The 17,560-nt window shown below is 41.0% G+C and overlaps 1 protein-coding gene across 1 annotated transcript in view; it reads right to left on the bottom strand.

The window, feature by feature from the left end:
- LOC138579547 (microtubule-associated protein futsch-like) overlaps window positions 1–17,560 on the bottom strand; it is a 1,023,262-nt gene that overhangs the window by 299,228 nt on the left and 706,474 nt on the right. The window contains exon 14 of the mRNA XM_069650064.1: window positions 11,766–11,855. Coding sequence (XP_069506165.1) covers window positions 11,766–11,855 — 90 coding nt within the window. The remainder of the gene's footprint in view (window positions 1–11,765; window positions 11,856–17,560) is intronic.

The raw sequence follows: 17,560 nt of genomic DNA, 5'->3' as shown, positions 1-17,560 counted from the left end.
AGAAGAACAGATTTTGGAACCTCCAGTTCTGGAAAGGGAAGGTTCTAGACAGAGAGGAGATTCTGGTTTAGGAGCAATTGGAGGTTTAAAGTCTTTAATTTTACCGGTGCCTCTGGCACCACCTGAACGTTTTTCTGATGAGGCTAAAAGATTTCAAACATTTTTCACTCAATGTGAATTACATTTTTTAAGTAGGCCGGAAGTGTTTTCTTCTGATATGTCAAAGATAACATTTATGATATCTTATCGTTCAGGGGAGGCTGCTATTTGAGCAGGAGTGTTGGTTAAACAAAAAGATTTAGCTTTGTATGATTTTAAGTTATTTAAGGAGGAGTTCAGTAAGTTATTTGATAAACGTCAGGAATCCTTACAAGTTGATGGTGAGCTGCTTGAGTTAAAACAGGGGAATCAAGAGTTAGTCAGTTATATTACCCAATTTAAGACTCTAGTTGTTGAAAGTAACTGGCCAGAAGAGAAGAGAGCATCCCTTTTTTACAGAGGTTTAAGGGATGAATTGAAAGACGCCTTGTCTGGGGTGGTAAATAGACCAACTTCTTGTGACGCCTTGATGGATTTAGTTGTACAGTTAGATTTTCGCCTCTATGAAAGAAGATTGGAGCGTAGGAGGGGAGACAATAAACAAGAGAATAAATCTAATCCTAGATTTGATAGACCTAGGCAGGAGTTTGTAAATAGAGATTTTAGGTCAAAAAATTCAGAAAGTTCAGGAAGAATTAGAGGACCTCTTTCTAAGGAGGAAAGAGATAGGCGAAGAAATAATAATCTCTGTCTTTATTGCTGAAGGAGTGGACATTTTCTTGGGAACTGCCCTTACACTCCAAAGAAAGTACAAAATCCTGACAGCAAGAATCATCAAGTAGCCAATACTATTCAGGCGGCAGTTCCTCACATAACAATTAATGTATCCTTGATTTTTGAAAAGAAATTGGTGGGTAGTGGTCCTGTGATTATTGATTCAGGAGCAACTGGGAATTTTATGGATTGGGGAGTAGCAAAGAGTTTAGGTATTCCCTTAGTGAAGAAGGTTTTATCTGAGCAGGTTAGTACAGTGGATGGATCAGAATTAACTTCAGGACCAATCACACATGAAACTTCTCCCTTACTAATGATTATGGCAGGGAACCATGGAGAGGAGTTGATTTTTGAGATTATCGATGCTCCACAATTGAAGATTATTTTAGGCATGTCCTGGCTTACACATCATAATCCTTTGATTGATTGGGGCAGAAGGGTGATTGAATTAAATTCCAATTTTTGTAAGGAACATTGTTTTGAAAGTAAATCCCTTGAAGATACTCAGATTGATGATGTTAAGGGTGCAATGTTCTTAGGAGAGGTTGGAGCTCTTTTTCACTCTCATACTATTGGAGCTCTTATGGGAGAGTTACCTGATTGCTACAAAGAATTCAGTGATGTCTTTGATGAGGTAGTGGCAGGTGGTCTTCCTCCTCATAGACCATTTGATTGTAAGATAAAACTTGAACCAGGAGCCACTTTACCTTGTAGCAGGGTTTATGCACTTACAGAAAAGGAAAACGATTACCTTAAGGAGTATTTAACTGAAAATTTAGCAAAGGGTTTCATTAGACATTCCAAGTCCCCGGTGGCATCTCCTTTATTTTTTGTGCCTAAAAAAGAGTGAACATTGAGGACTTGTATTGATTATAGAGCTTTAAATAAGGTAACCATCAAAAACAGATATCCACTTCCTTTAATTTCAGTTATGTTAGATCAGATACAAGGAGCTGAAATATTTTCTAAATTGGATTTGAGAGGTGCTTATCATCTTGTTAGAGTAAAAGAGGGAGGTGAATGGAAGACAGCTTTCAAGACTAAGTATGGATTATTTGAATATTTAGTGATGCCTTTCGGATTATGTAATGCCCCAGCTTCATTTCAGTTTTTTATTAATGAAGTTCTACGTGAGTTTCTGGACATTTTTGTTGTAGTCTACATCGATGATATTTTGATTTATTCACAAGATTCGAAACAAGATCAAAGTCATGTAAAATTGGTCCTACAAAAATTGAGAGAAAACCATTTATTTGCAAAATTGGAAAAAAGCCAATTTCATACTTCTTCAGTTGAATTCCTTGGTTTTGTGATTACTCCTGGTGGGTTGGAGATGGATTTAAAGAAGATTAAGGCTGTCAAAGACAGGCCATCTCCGACTAAGGTTAAGGAGGTGCAGAGTTTTTTGGGTTTTGCCAATTTTTATAGGAGATTTATCGAAGGATTCTCTCAAATCATTACTCCTATTACTACATTTCTTAGGAAAGGAGTAAAATTCATTTGGAGTGAAGAAGTCGAAGAGGCTTTTCAGGTTTTGAAAGATCGTTTCATTACAGGACCTGTGCTTTTACATCCTGATCCTTCTAAGCCTTTTTTTGTTGAGGCAGACGCCTCCAATCTGGCTATGGGAGCGGTTTTATCTCAAAGGCATGAAAACACTGGACAATTGCATCCAGTTGCTTATTTTTCCAAAAAGTTTTCTTCAGCTGAAATCAATTATACCATCATGGATCGTGAGCTTTTAGTGATCAAGGCAGCCTTTGAGGAATGGCGCCATTATTTAAATGGAGCTAGACACACTGTGACAGTTTTGACTGATCACCGAAATCTTTTATTTTTAAAATCAGCTAAAACTTTAACACCCAGACAATTAAGATGGTCATTATTCTTTTCAGATTATGATTTTGTAATTACATTTAAACCTGGAAGTCAAAATGGAAAGGCAGATGCTTTGTCTCGTCAGTTTCCTGGTAGTGAACAATTGAAGGAGATTGATCAACAACCCGTGATTTCCTCTGAACATTTTATTGTGGCGGGAGTTTTTGATGAAGGAAGTTTTTCTAAAGAAATTCAAGACTGTATGACTTCTGAACAAATGGATGAATGGGTGAGACAGGACCCAGTGAGAAAAATTAAAAATGGTTTACCATATTTCGACACTAGATTATATCTTCCTTCAGAGAAGCTCCGTGAAAAATGTTTGATTGATTGTCATGAATCAAAACTCTCAGGTCATCCAGGGTTTAGAAAAACTTTAGAGTTGGTCAGGAGGGAATTTTGGTGGGATACAATGAGAAGTGACATTTTAAACTTTGTTAAGACTTGTGAGACTTGTATTAGAGCCAAGTCACATGTGGGTAAACCAATGGGTTTATTAGAACTTCTTCCAATTCCGCCGCATCCGTGGCATACTATTTCTATGGATTTTATAGTTGATCTCCCTAAAGATCAAGGTTGTTCTACAATTTTGGTTGTTGTTGATTTACTTACTAAGGAAAGTCATTTTATTCCAATTAAAGGGGAAGTTACTGCAGAAAGTTTGGCACAGCATTTTTCCCAAGGCATTGTTCGGCTGCATGGTTTACCTAGTCAGGTGATTTCCGATAGAGGTTCTCAGTTTATTTCAAAATTTTGGAGTGCCTTTTGTAGAAGTCTTGGTGTGGAAGTTAAATTAACATCTGGATATCATCCCGAGACTAATGGTCAAGTGGAACGTGTTAATCAAGAGTTGGAAAAGTACTTAAGATGTTACTTGCAAGCAGGAGACAGGTGGGTAGATCTAATTTGGAAGTAGAATGTGCATATAATAATTATATGAAGGATTCTACTTCTATGTCACCTTTTTTTCTGTAGTCGTGGTTTCCATCCTCGTTTCCTTAGAGAACAAATAGAGAAAGACATTGGTAGTCCAGCAGTTGAGATTAGATTACAGTCTATGAAGGAAAATTTGGTACGAGCAGTTAAGGCATTTCAATTGAGTAAGGATAGTTATAAGAGATTTGCTGATGTTAAACGCAAGACTGGGCCAGAATTTTGTGTTGGGAATAAAGTCTGGTTGTCTACCAAGAATTTGAAAATCAAGGGTCGAACTAAATTTAGTCCAAGATTTATTGGTCCTTTTGAGATTGAGACTGTGATAAATCCAGTTGCAGTTAGATTGAAACTTCCCGAAAATTTAAAAGTACATCCAACATTTCACATTAGACAGTTAAAACCATTTGTTGATGGAACTAGATTAGGAGTTCCTCCTAGTCCAGTTTTAGTGGAGAATCAATCTGAAGAATTTGAGGTCAGAGCAATTTTGGACTCTAGAAGAAGTCGTGGAAAACTTCAGTATTTAATAGACTGGAAAGGTTTTGGGACTGAGGAACGCTCTTGGGAATTTGCTAGTGATGTCCATGCTCCAATTTTTGTCGCCAAATTTCATAGGAAGTATCCTTTCAAGCCTGGTCCAGGAGGGAGGGCTTGGAGAGGGGGTACTGTCAGGTTCCATAGTAAATAGGTGGTAATTAAAGAATTATTATCCTTATGTTCTTTGTTTATTTCATTGTTAGGTTTAAAAACTAAATATAGTCCTTTCACTGTTAAAATGGTTGGGCCTTAACTTCCATATTCAGAGTACTGCAGATACCCCAAGCCAAGATGGAGGGCAGAGGCAGGAGTTCTGATTGGGTGGCAGGTTGACAATGGTGTGACTCACAACATTCTAAACTGCCTTTCATTAGTTTAGTTTTCTGAGCTGCCCATGTTTCTGTTTATCTCCTATGTTTTGGGCCTTGGAAAACTCATAAGAAAATATCTTCAATACTAAAAGAAAAAGAAACAACTCATTCAAGTTACATCTACTCTAAAGAAATTAATTTTCCCTGTGGAAGAAAACGCTGTGAGGTCTTCTAAAGCAAAAAATAAGCTAAGTACTTTTTATGTAATTAATCTAATTGAACTGCCAAAGTTAGCCTTATCTTCTGTTATTTTCTCCTCTAAAGTGCAAGGATTAAAGCTTTGTCTTTTTTTTAACATTGACATTGGAAAACCAGGGGAGCTCTAGTCAAAAGTTGATTGCGTGCGCGCGCACAAGAAACTGTTTATTAAACACTGCACTTACATTGTCAGATCGCATTCTGGATGACGAAAAAAGGTGAACTCATTCTTGTTTAAAGAAAACAAGGTAAGCCTGCATGTTTAATTCATTAAAAGACGTCGTGTTGTGAAGCCAGTGTTTTTACATGGCAAACTCATTCATCAGAGATTAAGTCATGAAAACATGATATTTAAAGGCAATTAAAGTTAATGACTGCACAGGCAACCTTGTTTTTTAAAAGCAGCACAAAGAAGGATATTTATTTTTGAGCCAAGGTATTTTTAACAAAGAGGAAAATATATAAGACTTGTGTACCATATTATATGAGGAATCTTCCAAATGCATCTCATTACATGCAAAGACGTTTTTTGAGGAATAACTTTACTTTAAAGCTGCACTCAATATTAAATGGTATTTCCTTTGGTTGTTGAACTATTTCCATAAAGAGAGGAAAATGAAATGGAATGAACTGATTAAGGAAATAGTATCATTTTAAGGAAAACAAAAGATTATTTCTGTGTTTTCAACTATTTTTTCAAGTGTGCTTCATTCAAAAGACTCATCTTCTTGAGACATTCTGGAGTTTGTGTTCACAGTTTTATTGACATTGTTTGGAAACACATTTTCTTTTCTTCAAGTTCATTTATTTCCACAAGGAACCTCCATCAGTTTAGTCACTTGAAATGACATTCAGTTCATTGGTTTTCAGCAGCACAGTTATGAAACATGACCACCAAAGTTTGCTTTAGGGTAAAAGAGTTATTTCAAAAGTAAAAAAAAATATATAGAAATAATTATCATCCTCTGGGCTCTTTGCAGAGGGTATTCAAGTAGGATTGTTGATATTCATAAAATAATAGTTGTTTAGTTTTGTAATATTATTTAATGCTTAACAATTTTCATTCATGCAGAGACCGGATGAAGATAGAAGATCCAGTGTCTGATGTGTTATTTTATCCACTTTTCCCCCTTCCCCCCAAGGGTGTCTAGTACTCAGCTGTTCAGTTTAGTTGTGAGCTAGACATCTTAGTGGGATCGTGGGACTCAGCAGCTCCTGCGTTGGATGTGGATATTACCAGCCTGACAGAAAGGCCCAATAAACTCTTCAAGACAGCACCTTCCACCAAATATAGGTTCACCTTTGAGTGCAGAATCCATATTTCTACACTAAAGGGAGTCCTCAGGAAGATTTGGCATCACGACTCAGACTTGTTGCAGGCTGCCTCCCCCACAAACCCATCTTGCACCGGAACAGAGAGGTAAGGCATCCTATAAACAATCCTTCATGGTTTTGTGAAGTGGGCTTGATCATAGGAATAGTAACTAACCAATGTAACAACAAAATGGCAATGGGATACAAACACATGAAAAAGTTTGGAAAGTGGCAAATATGTTGACTAATCAGGGTTTCTAACATCCAAAGATTGTGAATGAACAATGTCAGGATACTTAGATAACTAGTGGAATGTTTTACACAATGTTACTAACACACAAGTGCCTGTAATTTGAAACAAGGAATTTGGTTTGTTTGGTGTATATTTACAGCTACGCCTTGATGAAATATGCATCAGGGTGAAACATTAGCATGTGCCACCTTTGGTTAATGTTGGCTTAGGCAAGCGAGACTAAACCTAGGATGTACTAGGACTGTATCGAAGTACATAAAGGTTTTTTGAAACAAAAAATCTATACCGTCATATACGCATGATTTTATTCCATTTGTCATGGTGCGGAACCATACCTAACTAACTCTCCAATTTAATCTTTTCACTAATTAGGGGGATATCAGTCGTAGTAAGGTTTTTGTACTTGGCACACATATGCTTTTAATATACTTAACTTCTATACCAATAAACGGTATAGAGAAGCACAGTCATACTATTCACCCTACTGTAAGGGAGGCATCGTATTACAAGTATGACACTGACACAAGAGGTGCAAGTATCAAAACCTTTATTTAGTTTTCAGGGTTTGGAAAAACTCCTGCTTTGCCCTAGCTATGATGGGAATAGTCTCTACTATCAAATAATAAAGAAAACACAGTCCTAGTCAGTCTCTGTCAAATCAAAATGGCCTATAGTAACAAAACCTACTGCCTCCCCTATGTCTTAAACAAAAAGTGTATCAGGGGGAATATGTATGGCAAGGAAAATGAGTGTTATAACATAAGGATCAAATTTACTGAGTCAGCTCTCCTCCCCATGTTGGAGAGCAAAGAGGTAGGAGGCCCCTGTAGCCCTGTAGACAGGATGACACACTCTGGCTCAGCTTCTCAAAACAAAGCAGTTCAAAACCTAAATCGATGCCCTCCTGGCCTTCCACGTTAAAGTCACGTATTCCAGCGTTCCAAAAGTTCTTTCACAATTCAACCCAAAAACGTTCATGTAGGTCTCCCTCCATCAGGCTCGGACCTCTCAAAGCTTCAACAGTTCATATAGCATTCCCTCAGCCGGGCTCAGTCCTCTGAATCACAGCACTTGCACGGGTTCCCTTCCCCAAGCTTCATTCACATTTGTTAGAGGTTCCCCTCCCCTAACTTATTACACTTCCGGTATCCCTCCGTTGGGGCTCGGACCTTTCACTGATGTCGAGGACTTTCGAATTTGCAAGGCTTTTACCATAGACGTCCGCTGAAACCACTTTGACTTTCTCCTCAGCTCATACTCTTATGTTATTTGTTCCAGTGTCCATTGGTCTTGGTAGTTAAGCACAAATGTTCAAAGAAATCTTTCTCTTCAAGCATTCACCTTTTCACTTCCCCTTTTGCCGCGGTTCATCTTGAATGAACTTTTCAGAGTTTGTTCACTTTGATGCTTTATAACAAAACATTTCTCATTTCGCTGAGACTTTCGAGTGGCCTCCTTCCTTTCATCGGACCAATCCGCTACTCTGTCTCACTGGCTTCACAGTTATCAGTAATTTAAAGTTTGCCACAGGTCTGCCTTCCTTTGTGCCTCATTTACACATGTGCAGCCTTCAATTGTGAGATATACCGTTGTAACGTCAATCTTTCCTTAACACACACACCAGCCTTTCATGTCGCTCGCCAACTCACGAGCTGTGTGCATTCCTCTCTTATCTGTGTGGTTTTAATTCACGAGTCGAGGTTAATACCACAGGCTTGGCCTTGCCTCCCCAACTCTGTTGTTTACCCGGGAGGGTTGCTGGCATCCTCGAAACACAATGCAGTCTTTTTGTCTGGGATTTGTTCTTCGCTGCATATCTTTCATGGCTCTTTGGAGGCAATGACCTCCTGCATGGACCTTTTGGGTTTCTCTACCCTTAGCTCTCGTCCTCTGTCGGTCGCTTTGCTCCAGTAGGTTTGTTTTCACCCCAGAAGTTCTGCTCCTTCTCGTTTTCCACCTTGCTTTAAAGTGTGACTCTATGTACCGCCTTTTATACATGTTGGGAGAGTTAATGGGTATGCATGTGATTAAAGTCAAGCGCCTGACTTTGCCTGACTTGATTAGCGGGACATGTCCAATGTAATGCTCAGGTGTGAGTCGGCCTTTCCCCAGAGCGTATTGTCAGTGTGGAAGTGTTCGTGTAGGGAAGGGGGGGGGTGTGGAAGTCTCAAGATATGCTATCTGTAAAGGTGTTAAAGGGGGGAATAATGAGTCTCACCAGCGGATGTCCCAACCCCACTCCCTGAGGACCCCTCACACAGGTGATCTTCCCGCACTGGTCCACCCCCAGGAACTGGATCCAAAAGCGATGGCCGTGTCCTGGCCACCGGGATGACAAGTCCCTGGGAACTAATAAGTGAGACACCCTCTGGTTTCTCACAACTTGTGCTACTATTAAAACATTTGAAAATTGCAGGCTTCGCCTTTGGAAAATGATGATTTAAAATAAAAATGAGTAATAATTGGCCTATTTTTAAAATGTTCATTTAACGCTGATTATGGAAATTTGCACAATTCATCATCAAACATTTGAAAATTGCTCGCTAAGATTGAGATCACACAATCTCAATATTCAATGTATCAAATTGACGAATTACATCTTTAATTATGTTATCATGTGTTTTTGCTGGTGCAATATATGTATTATTCAAATCAAATATAGGTTTTATGTTCTCTTCAGTCATTCAATCTGCTCCATAGGGCGCTCCCACGCAGAAGGCATCCACACTGACTGAGCCATGTTTAAAAGATGGAAAGCAGATTGAAGAGAAGGATCAGGGTTATATTGCATGAGTTCTGTGTTACATTTATGATCTAGATTGTAGTAGGCAGTCACTAACTTCTGATCCCTGTACTTTCTCAGATGAACAGTGGAAACTTCAGGCTCACTGGCTTATGCACTTCCACCTTGCCACCAATGATCAGCATCCTCCACGCTGCAGCCCACCTCACATTGACTTAATTACGACTACACTCGAACTACATTGGGCGCATCTACAAGCAAGCATGGCCTTCAAGATCAGCTGTATCCCTTTCAAAGCTTTCACCTTACCTTACATGCTCCCTCTAAGTAGCTGAAAAGGACACCCTCTCCTGTGTCTAACGCTCCACAAGAAACAAGTACCCATTCGGATTAGAGCTGCATAAATACAAAAAACCTAAACAAAACAGCCCACAGTCTTTCTGGCACTATGGCTCCATACTTTGGAACCTCAAACTCGTCAACATTAGACCTTCACCTCTCCTCATGCATTAATTGTAACACCCCTAATACCACAATGCAGCTCTGTTGTAACTTTACCACCAATGTCTTATTCCATTAACCGCTGATGTTGTGCTGCCTCTGAAGCTAGGACAGCACTCATGAAATACCCAAAATAAAATAGGTTCTGTTTGAGATGCTCATAACCTCACTAATGGAATGTCATTCAGTTTAGGTGGGTAGGGAAAACGGAATGTGGTGACATAGCAACAGGAGGTTGCATCCTCTAACTGATGGTTAAATGGTTGAGTAAGAAATGATCAGGCTAGAATAGAGTGTTTTGATGGTGTTAAGAGCTAGCGCAGCACACTGACGCTCATACAGCGTATACACATGCTACTGGGTAAGTCTTTTCTCTGTAACCACCTGACAATCATCACAGTTGCATAAGCATGGGAGAGAATAGGTCATCCCGCTAAATTGTGACTGGATTCTTTCAATCATTTGGAAAATGTCTTCATGTCTGGCCAAAAAAGTTATCAGCCTCTGCGTATGTTACCCTCCGCCCATACATTTCTATTGGTGGTGGTCTCACCCCCCCCACCCCGTTGTTTGTCAAGGGTGACAGATGGTCTTCATGGTCCCAAGCTTTGGAAAAGTCTTCCATTAGAGCTAAAAACAAAGTATTGTGTTATGCAGGTTTGCCAATCATTGCACACCTTTCTTTTTAGATCACTTCTACATGATGATACTGATTTCATTGTGTATGTGCTGTTGTTTTCAAGTGTACCCTCATCTATTGGTTATCATCGGTGCCTAGATGTGGTTAATTCTGCCCAGTGCGCATTATAAATGCCTCAAAAACAAATCAAATCAAATCTAGACCAGAATACCAAATGTGGACAAGCTGAGCTGTCCCGTGTAAAGTCCAAACATCTCTGGGCAGCTGTGACAGGGCTGTGAATCTGAGCCGCAGCTCGGCTTTTAACGAGTGACTCTACTTCAGTCGCCATCAATCAAAGTTTTCATAAAGTACATGAAATGCAAACAATGAACATGATGAAGACATTTCATATAAATATAACCGTTAAATACCAATCAATTTTGTACAGGAATTCTGGGCAACAAAACACAAATCTAGAAAGTCTGAAACATTTAATGGCAATGCCTGTTTGTCTAATCCCTTGTCTCCTTAAAATCAGTAATATCCATTTCTGTATGCATCACATTTTCTATGGACACAAATAAGGTCATATTCACTTTTTTAGTCTCCTAGACATCGATACACTCTTTGCTTAGTGCCATCTGGTGATGTTGATAAGAATATAATCAATGCATGATTAAACTCCTGCTCTATGAAAAGTAACGGGTCCCGCCAATCATCCAGCAAACATCAATTTCCTGCTCTAAGACTTAACTCCGAAAGAGGATCTGCCAATCTCTGAACACCAGGATGCTATGATTTTGGTTAAGTTGCTTCAAGATCAGGAATATGCCATGAACCGTCTTCATTGTGTGAAGGATCAGAAGTAGGAGGATGAGGTTCATATTGGACAGTCAGATCACCAGAAACCAATATTAAACAGCGACTATATTTAGCATGAATATCCGACATTACTTCATCAAGAATTTCAAATTCTATTAAATGTATTCTCCCGCTATTCAATCTGCATTGATATTAAAAATAATTCAAGAATCCTATATATTTTTATCAAGAAATGTAAAGTACATAACATATGATCATTGCATGCCTAGCGATTCAGTCCAAAACACAATCACACAGTCCCCCTCCCCCATCTGGGGGGCACTCTCTGGACTTTTATTGCTGGTAAGTGAACATTTTGGTACCCAGGTTTAATTATGGATTCTGGTTTGAGATGTCAGTGGGACATGTGGTAGGATACGAACATTAGCTATGCCCCATTCTATAAGGGTGAAGTGACATGGCCCTCATAGATCTCAGGAGAAGTTCAGGCCATTACACAATTCTACTTTATCACTTCATGCACTGTATTCTCACATGGTCTCTGTTAATTTGGAAATCCTGCCTGAGCATAATGTATAGTATTGCCTCGCCATATAGTTACATGTGGCTTTCATCTTATATGGTTGCTGGGTACAACTGCGCAGTCCATTTCCCCCATAATCTTATATGATATAGTCACATGATGTTCTTCAATAGGTTGGTTCCATTGTGAGTACAGCAGTACAGCATAGTACAGTCCAACCTATTCTGACTCCTCTTTCTCGTACAGTGCTTTACCTGTTTATCTGTGGTTTTCAAATTGTGACCTTTGCCGTCAGGACTGTCAATCACAGCAGTTTCCGGCGAGTTGGATATACTGTCATCAACCTGCATAAAAAAATGAAGCAAATACCTTTGAGGCCTGAAGAATGTTCAAAGCTGTGAGACAAGTCAAACTCATCTATATAAATATTTATATTTGTGAATGTTTGTTTGTATTTTCTGGGTTGGCTCCAGCCCCATAACAGTTGGTGGGCTGAAATGTTGGCCCAAGGTCGGCATACCAGTCTGAGGTGTACTGGCGATAGTGAAATTTGACAAACCCACCCATTCGCCCTGCAGAGGTGTGAAACAGGGTCCGGCCTTCTGCTATTAGTATAGGCAATTTTGGCAGATTGCCAATTTTGCGTTTAATCAAAAATAAGTAGTTATGACACAATAAAACATACAAGGGTCTATACCAGACCCCCACTTGCATGTCAGCTACAGACCTGGTGTAATGCCGGGTGGTACTGTTAGTGTTAATATAATTGAAATTACAGTTTTCCTTTCTGAAATGAAGTTCCATGCTTAAGGCAAGAGTTTGGGACTGGGTTAACCCTTAGGGGCAGACCAGGTACAAATCACTTGCTCTGTGATGCTGGACCTAATGGAAGTAAACGGCATACCCCATTAGCCCTGTATGTATCATTCGCCCTAGGTTCCCTGATACTCCTTGGCAACCTGGGAGGAAATCACCCTGTGAAAACCCAAGAGAGGACTGTGGGACAGTCCATGTCGTCGGCCGGGCCACCACAGCGGGTCATGTGGACAGGGCTGTATACATAATGTTAATGTTAAAGGTATTTGTACCACGCACCGTCACCACCAGAGGGGTCCCCAGGCACTCTGGCAGATCTGAAAAGGAGTGGAGTGGAAAAAAGGGAGGGTGTGGGTGGGTTAGTAGGCTATAGTGGGAATAGGAAAGTGAGTTGTAATGCCAAAACGGGGTGCCAAAATTCGCCCAAAAGTATAGCTATATGGTGCTTTGCATCAGAGAGGCTTACAGGCTTTTCAGAAATGCAAAATGCATTGTTCCCTAAAATTCTATTGGGAATAACTTTTTACTTGCTGGATGGATTTGGATGAAATTCTCAAAACAAACAGATTGTCAAGGCGCCCCCTCCCCCCACCCCTCAAACTACACATTGCGAGAACAATATGTTATAAAATGATAAAGTTATTCAGAAAACAAAACACCACAGTTCCATAGTTTCCAGCCATTAATTTATTATTGATTAGAGAAAGTGCTATTTTTAGCAGGTGTAGCTTTATAACCTCTTGGCAGATTTGGACCAAGGACTTGACATACATTTCTTGACTGGTTTGGGGTAAATTCATCCAGTAGTTTTACAAATATTTGACAGAGAAGGGGATGCCCTGTTCCTTAAAATCTTTGTATCAGCCTTAGGGCTTTTTACAGCTGAAGACGCTGAGAGGCTAATAACCTTTGCCTAGTATGGGGGATTTGGATGACATTTTCTAAATCAAGCGCTTGTCAAGGACACAACAAACTAGACATTTTGGGAACAATTTGTCAAAATATTTAAAGGTTACTAAGAAAAGATAAAAACACAGTTTTCAGCCAAACTCACATGTTTTCCCATAGTGAAATAGTGCAGTTTTTGAACAGCCGTTGCATGAAAAACGTTTGACAGATTTGGACCAAAAAGAAATAATTTGGGCACAACACATACACTTAATCTCCTGACTGGTTTGGGGTAAATTCATCCAGCAGTTTTAAAAATATTTAACAGAGAACTGACCCCCGTCCCTGCTCTTAAAACCTTAGCATTGGCGTTGGTGCTCCAACAGGAGGAGGCTGGGGATATTCTGTCAGGTAGTTGTTAAAATATTTAACAGAGAAGGGGGGGCCCCCTTCTCCCAATATTATAGCTGCTTATGTGTTCCACAATGTACCAGCAAGGCTTTTCAGAAATTAAAAAGCAGCCATTTCTTTTTTTATCAATCTGAGAGATAACTGAGGTTATAATGGGTATAACTGGGGTTAACCGAAAACAAAAAGTAGACAAAATAGATGAAATGGCATCAAGATAGAGGTGGAGGTGGGGAGTTGGTAAGGGGACACCATGTGAAACTGGTAAGCTAGGGGGGGGGGGCTAGGTACCAAGTTCAGAGCTCCAGCGTTTTCACATAACTGGGCTTTTCTGGCGGGATAACCGTGCTTATGATACAAAACTAGATCTGGAATGAACGTGCATCAGACGAAAGGATGAGTGTTGGGGGAATGGGAGAGGGGTAGGGAGGGAAAGGTACTTGACAGGAGTGGGGGGAGCATGGCACGAGGAGGGGGGAAGTTGGTGAGTGCCTGGGAGGGCAGGTAAGAGGTTTGGATTTTGTGCACTTTTGATGGATAACCATGGTTATTTGTGTTCATTTATCGATAACCATGGTTATCTGAAGTACATTGATAACCGCGGTTATGGGGAAAAGGTTGTTTTAAAAAAGAGAGAATTAAAAAAATTAGATAAATACAAAAAAAGGGGAATGTTACAGCTACTGTGAGGTGGGCGGTAATGGGTGTGGCCAAAGGCCATGGCTAGTGGGACCGGAAGAAAGCTATGGGGGCAACATGTAAAAGGGTCACGGCTTAGGGTGGGGCCAATTGTCATGGCGAAGGCCATGGCTAGTGTGCGGGATAGAAAGGTAGTGTTTCAAAATATGCAGAGGGCGCTAATAAAAACCTAAGAATTTCATTGAAAAACCTTTTTTAAAGGGACGTTATGGTTAATTTGCACTAATTTAAAAAAAACTATGAAATTCACTGAATTAAATGTTTTAAAGGGATGTTATATTTAAGTTGGACTAATAAAAACCTATGAAATTCATTTCAATAACTTTGTTAAAGGCACATTATGATTATTATTATTATTATTATGTTTATGGTATTTATTGGGCACAGACATAACTTTGAGAAGCAACAGATCGCTTTACAGAGGTATACAACAGAACAGATATTCAGCAGGGGCTAGTGTACAGGGCAGGGGCTAGTGTACAGGGCGGTGGGGAGGAGAGGGGCAGATGGTGTCTAGCAAATCAGGTGGCGCGTGGGCAACATTCTGGCATATGTGTTGAGGAGAGTCTCCTTGAAGAGATGGGTCTTTGTTGTTTTCTGAATTGTAGGAGAGTGGGAGCAAGTCTGATGCTGACGGGGAGGAGGTTTCATGGTCTTAGGGCGTATGCAGCAAAGGAATGTTTTCTGGCCCTTTTCTTTTTTTAGTGGTAGGTCTTAAGTCTGCACATGTCCTGGCGGCTTCCGGTAGTGCACTGTCCGCCAGAGATCCTGAGTTTCTCCACGAGATAGCATTACTTGAGGGCAACTGCCTTATAGATGATGCAGGAAGACTTGAACGTGATTTGTGTGTGCAGTGGGAGCCAGTGAAGGTCTATGAGGGGCAGGGTGATGTGGTGATATCTGCATAGACCCTTGATGAGGCATGCAGCAGCGTGTAGGACACTTCTCAGGGGCACAAGGGATGAAGATGGGAGGTCTCTGAGGAGAGAATTGCCCCCATCCAGCTGCAATAGGACCAGTGCTTGAACAGTGGATCTAAAGCTGTCTGGATGGAGCAAGGGATTGTCTTTCCATAGGAGGGAGAGCTGATACCATGAGGTCTGAGTTTTCATAGCTATGTGTGTCTTGAAGGAGAGGTGTTTGTTGCTGTGGAACTCAAGGGACTTGGTGCTGCAGTTGACATTTGGTGTGAAGTAAAGGCACGCCCCTTTACGCTCACACCAGAAAAAATACAACCTGCTCTGGAAAAAGGCTAGGATGCGCGTGCAAAGGTAACAAGTGTTTATTTCCACAAAGCAGAAAAACACCAGCAAAGAACTCTGCGGCATGAGAACGTTCTGCCGAACAATGTGCAAGCAGAATCTTTTGCATAGCTTCATAAGTGACGTCATCGTATACAGTGAAAGCCGGCCTGGCTGGTTGGTGCGACCCTATACATGGTTGGCCTGCTCCATAGGGGATGCCAAGCCATTGGTCCCATCCCAGTCCACCCGTCTTCCATCATGTGGGTTCTGTTAGGCTCATCGTTGCCAAGTAACCAAGGATGAAGAAGCAATATGTTACATTTGTGAACAATACACCTCTATCATTATATAGTGCTCCCTGGCAGACTCGGGGACTGGCACAGGGCGAGTCTCGAGGTCAAACCAACCCACACATCCTTCACTCATTCCCGATCGCGTCATTAGCACCCAAGGCTTCCACCCTCGCTTTTGAACTATAATGTATTCTTCCCTGTAACTCGGACAACAAATCATGTGATAGTGAAAGAAAAAGGTAAAATAACCATACTCTCAGATTTTTTATGGTTGATTGGTTTATGATCGGTGGTCTGGGGTCAACTGGTGTCCTGGAATCCTGGGGTCTCTGGACTACGGCAGTTGTAGGGGCTATAACTCGTAGTTAGGTGGGCGCTAGCCAGGAGTCTGCTCTGGCGTGTTTGTGATAACACATACACCAAGGCGCCCAGCTCTGTCGGGTGGCCTTGCAGGGCACATTCTTTTCAAAACAAATATATTGGAAACAACCTTAAAACAAAGAAGCGTTTCTGTGGAAGTTGGCAACGTGAGCCTCTCTCCTCAACGCTTGGGGCTATCGAGATGTCCCCTTCATGCTCGCGGCCTGTACCTAACACACTGAATACTGCATGGCAGTGCAGGCCCTGTGCTTTAACTATGGCTACTAACATCTGCAAAATGTGTTTTCTTGTATACGCACATTATGTCTAAATGTTTAAATCGCATACAATATTATGATTTTGTGGGGTCCCTTAGCATGCCCCCTGGCTTATTATAGTTCTTTCAATGTGTCTTATCTCACCTTAAAGAGCCTAGGGGAGTGGGATGTATGTGCTCCCTTCCCAACGGAAACCCTCTTGCTTTATGGTTGATAGCCAGGTGTGTATGTCTGGGTGTTCAGTGTTGCTGGTGAGGAGTAAGAATTTGGTTTTGGAGGGGTTGAGCTTTAAGTATGCACTGGACATCCAAGACTGTATCAGTGAGAAGCAGGTTTTTGAGTAAATATAGTGATCTAACTTAGGCCCCGCTTGACAAAATCCATTCAGACTTTGCACAAACATTAAAAGTTTGAAAGTTTGGTCTATAACCTTTGTGCAAATATTACAGAGCTGCTGACGGGGTGCTGCAGTCTGGCAGAGAAGGTTGCTCTTTGTGCTACAGACCGAGTCTTTCAACAGTTTCCATTTTCAACTGTGGGCGGATCAGCTCATAAGCCTTACCGGGCTGTGGAGCGGCCACAGAGCTGCTGACGAGTTGCTGCAGTCTGGCAGTCATGTCAGCACTGGGAGCCGACGAGTCGAGCCTGATATCGGAAGTGGAGGAAGCTCGGTGTGCAGCGAGCGCTAAACAACACATGCCCTTACGCTCATTGCTGCCAGAGTGGAAAGCGCTATCTGCAAATCTATCCACAAAAACTTGCAAAGAACCAAAGGACTTGAAAGATTGGAAGAGGAAAGAAGAAAGCACAGGTAAGTGCAACCTTGCACTCTCATCCTCTATCCCTCAATCTGAGCCATCTACCCCTATGACTTTAACAAACATGTGCTACGACCCCCCAATGATCCAGTTAATAGTAACGTATGTAAAACCATTCTAAAGAAGCTGAACCCTAAACCTAGCTCCCCAAAGCACCTAATGGCAAGAAATCCTCAGCGTGTGCATCGGAGGCAGGCATGCAGCAGTTGGTTGACACAACGCTGGACGACGAGGTTGGGAAGCGG

Source organism: Ambystoma mexicanum, chromosome 1p (genome assembly GCF_040938575.1).
Source record: "Ambystoma mexicanum isolate Mex_15411 chromosome 1p, UKY_AmexF1_1, whole genome shotgun sequence".
NCBI classification, from domain to species: domain Eukaryota; kingdom Metazoa; phylum Chordata; class Amphibia; order Caudata; family Ambystomatidae; genus Ambystoma; species Ambystoma mexicanum.
The sequence above is the reverse complement of the archived record's forward strand: the minus strand, read 5'-3'. Positions and strand labels throughout refer to the sequence as shown.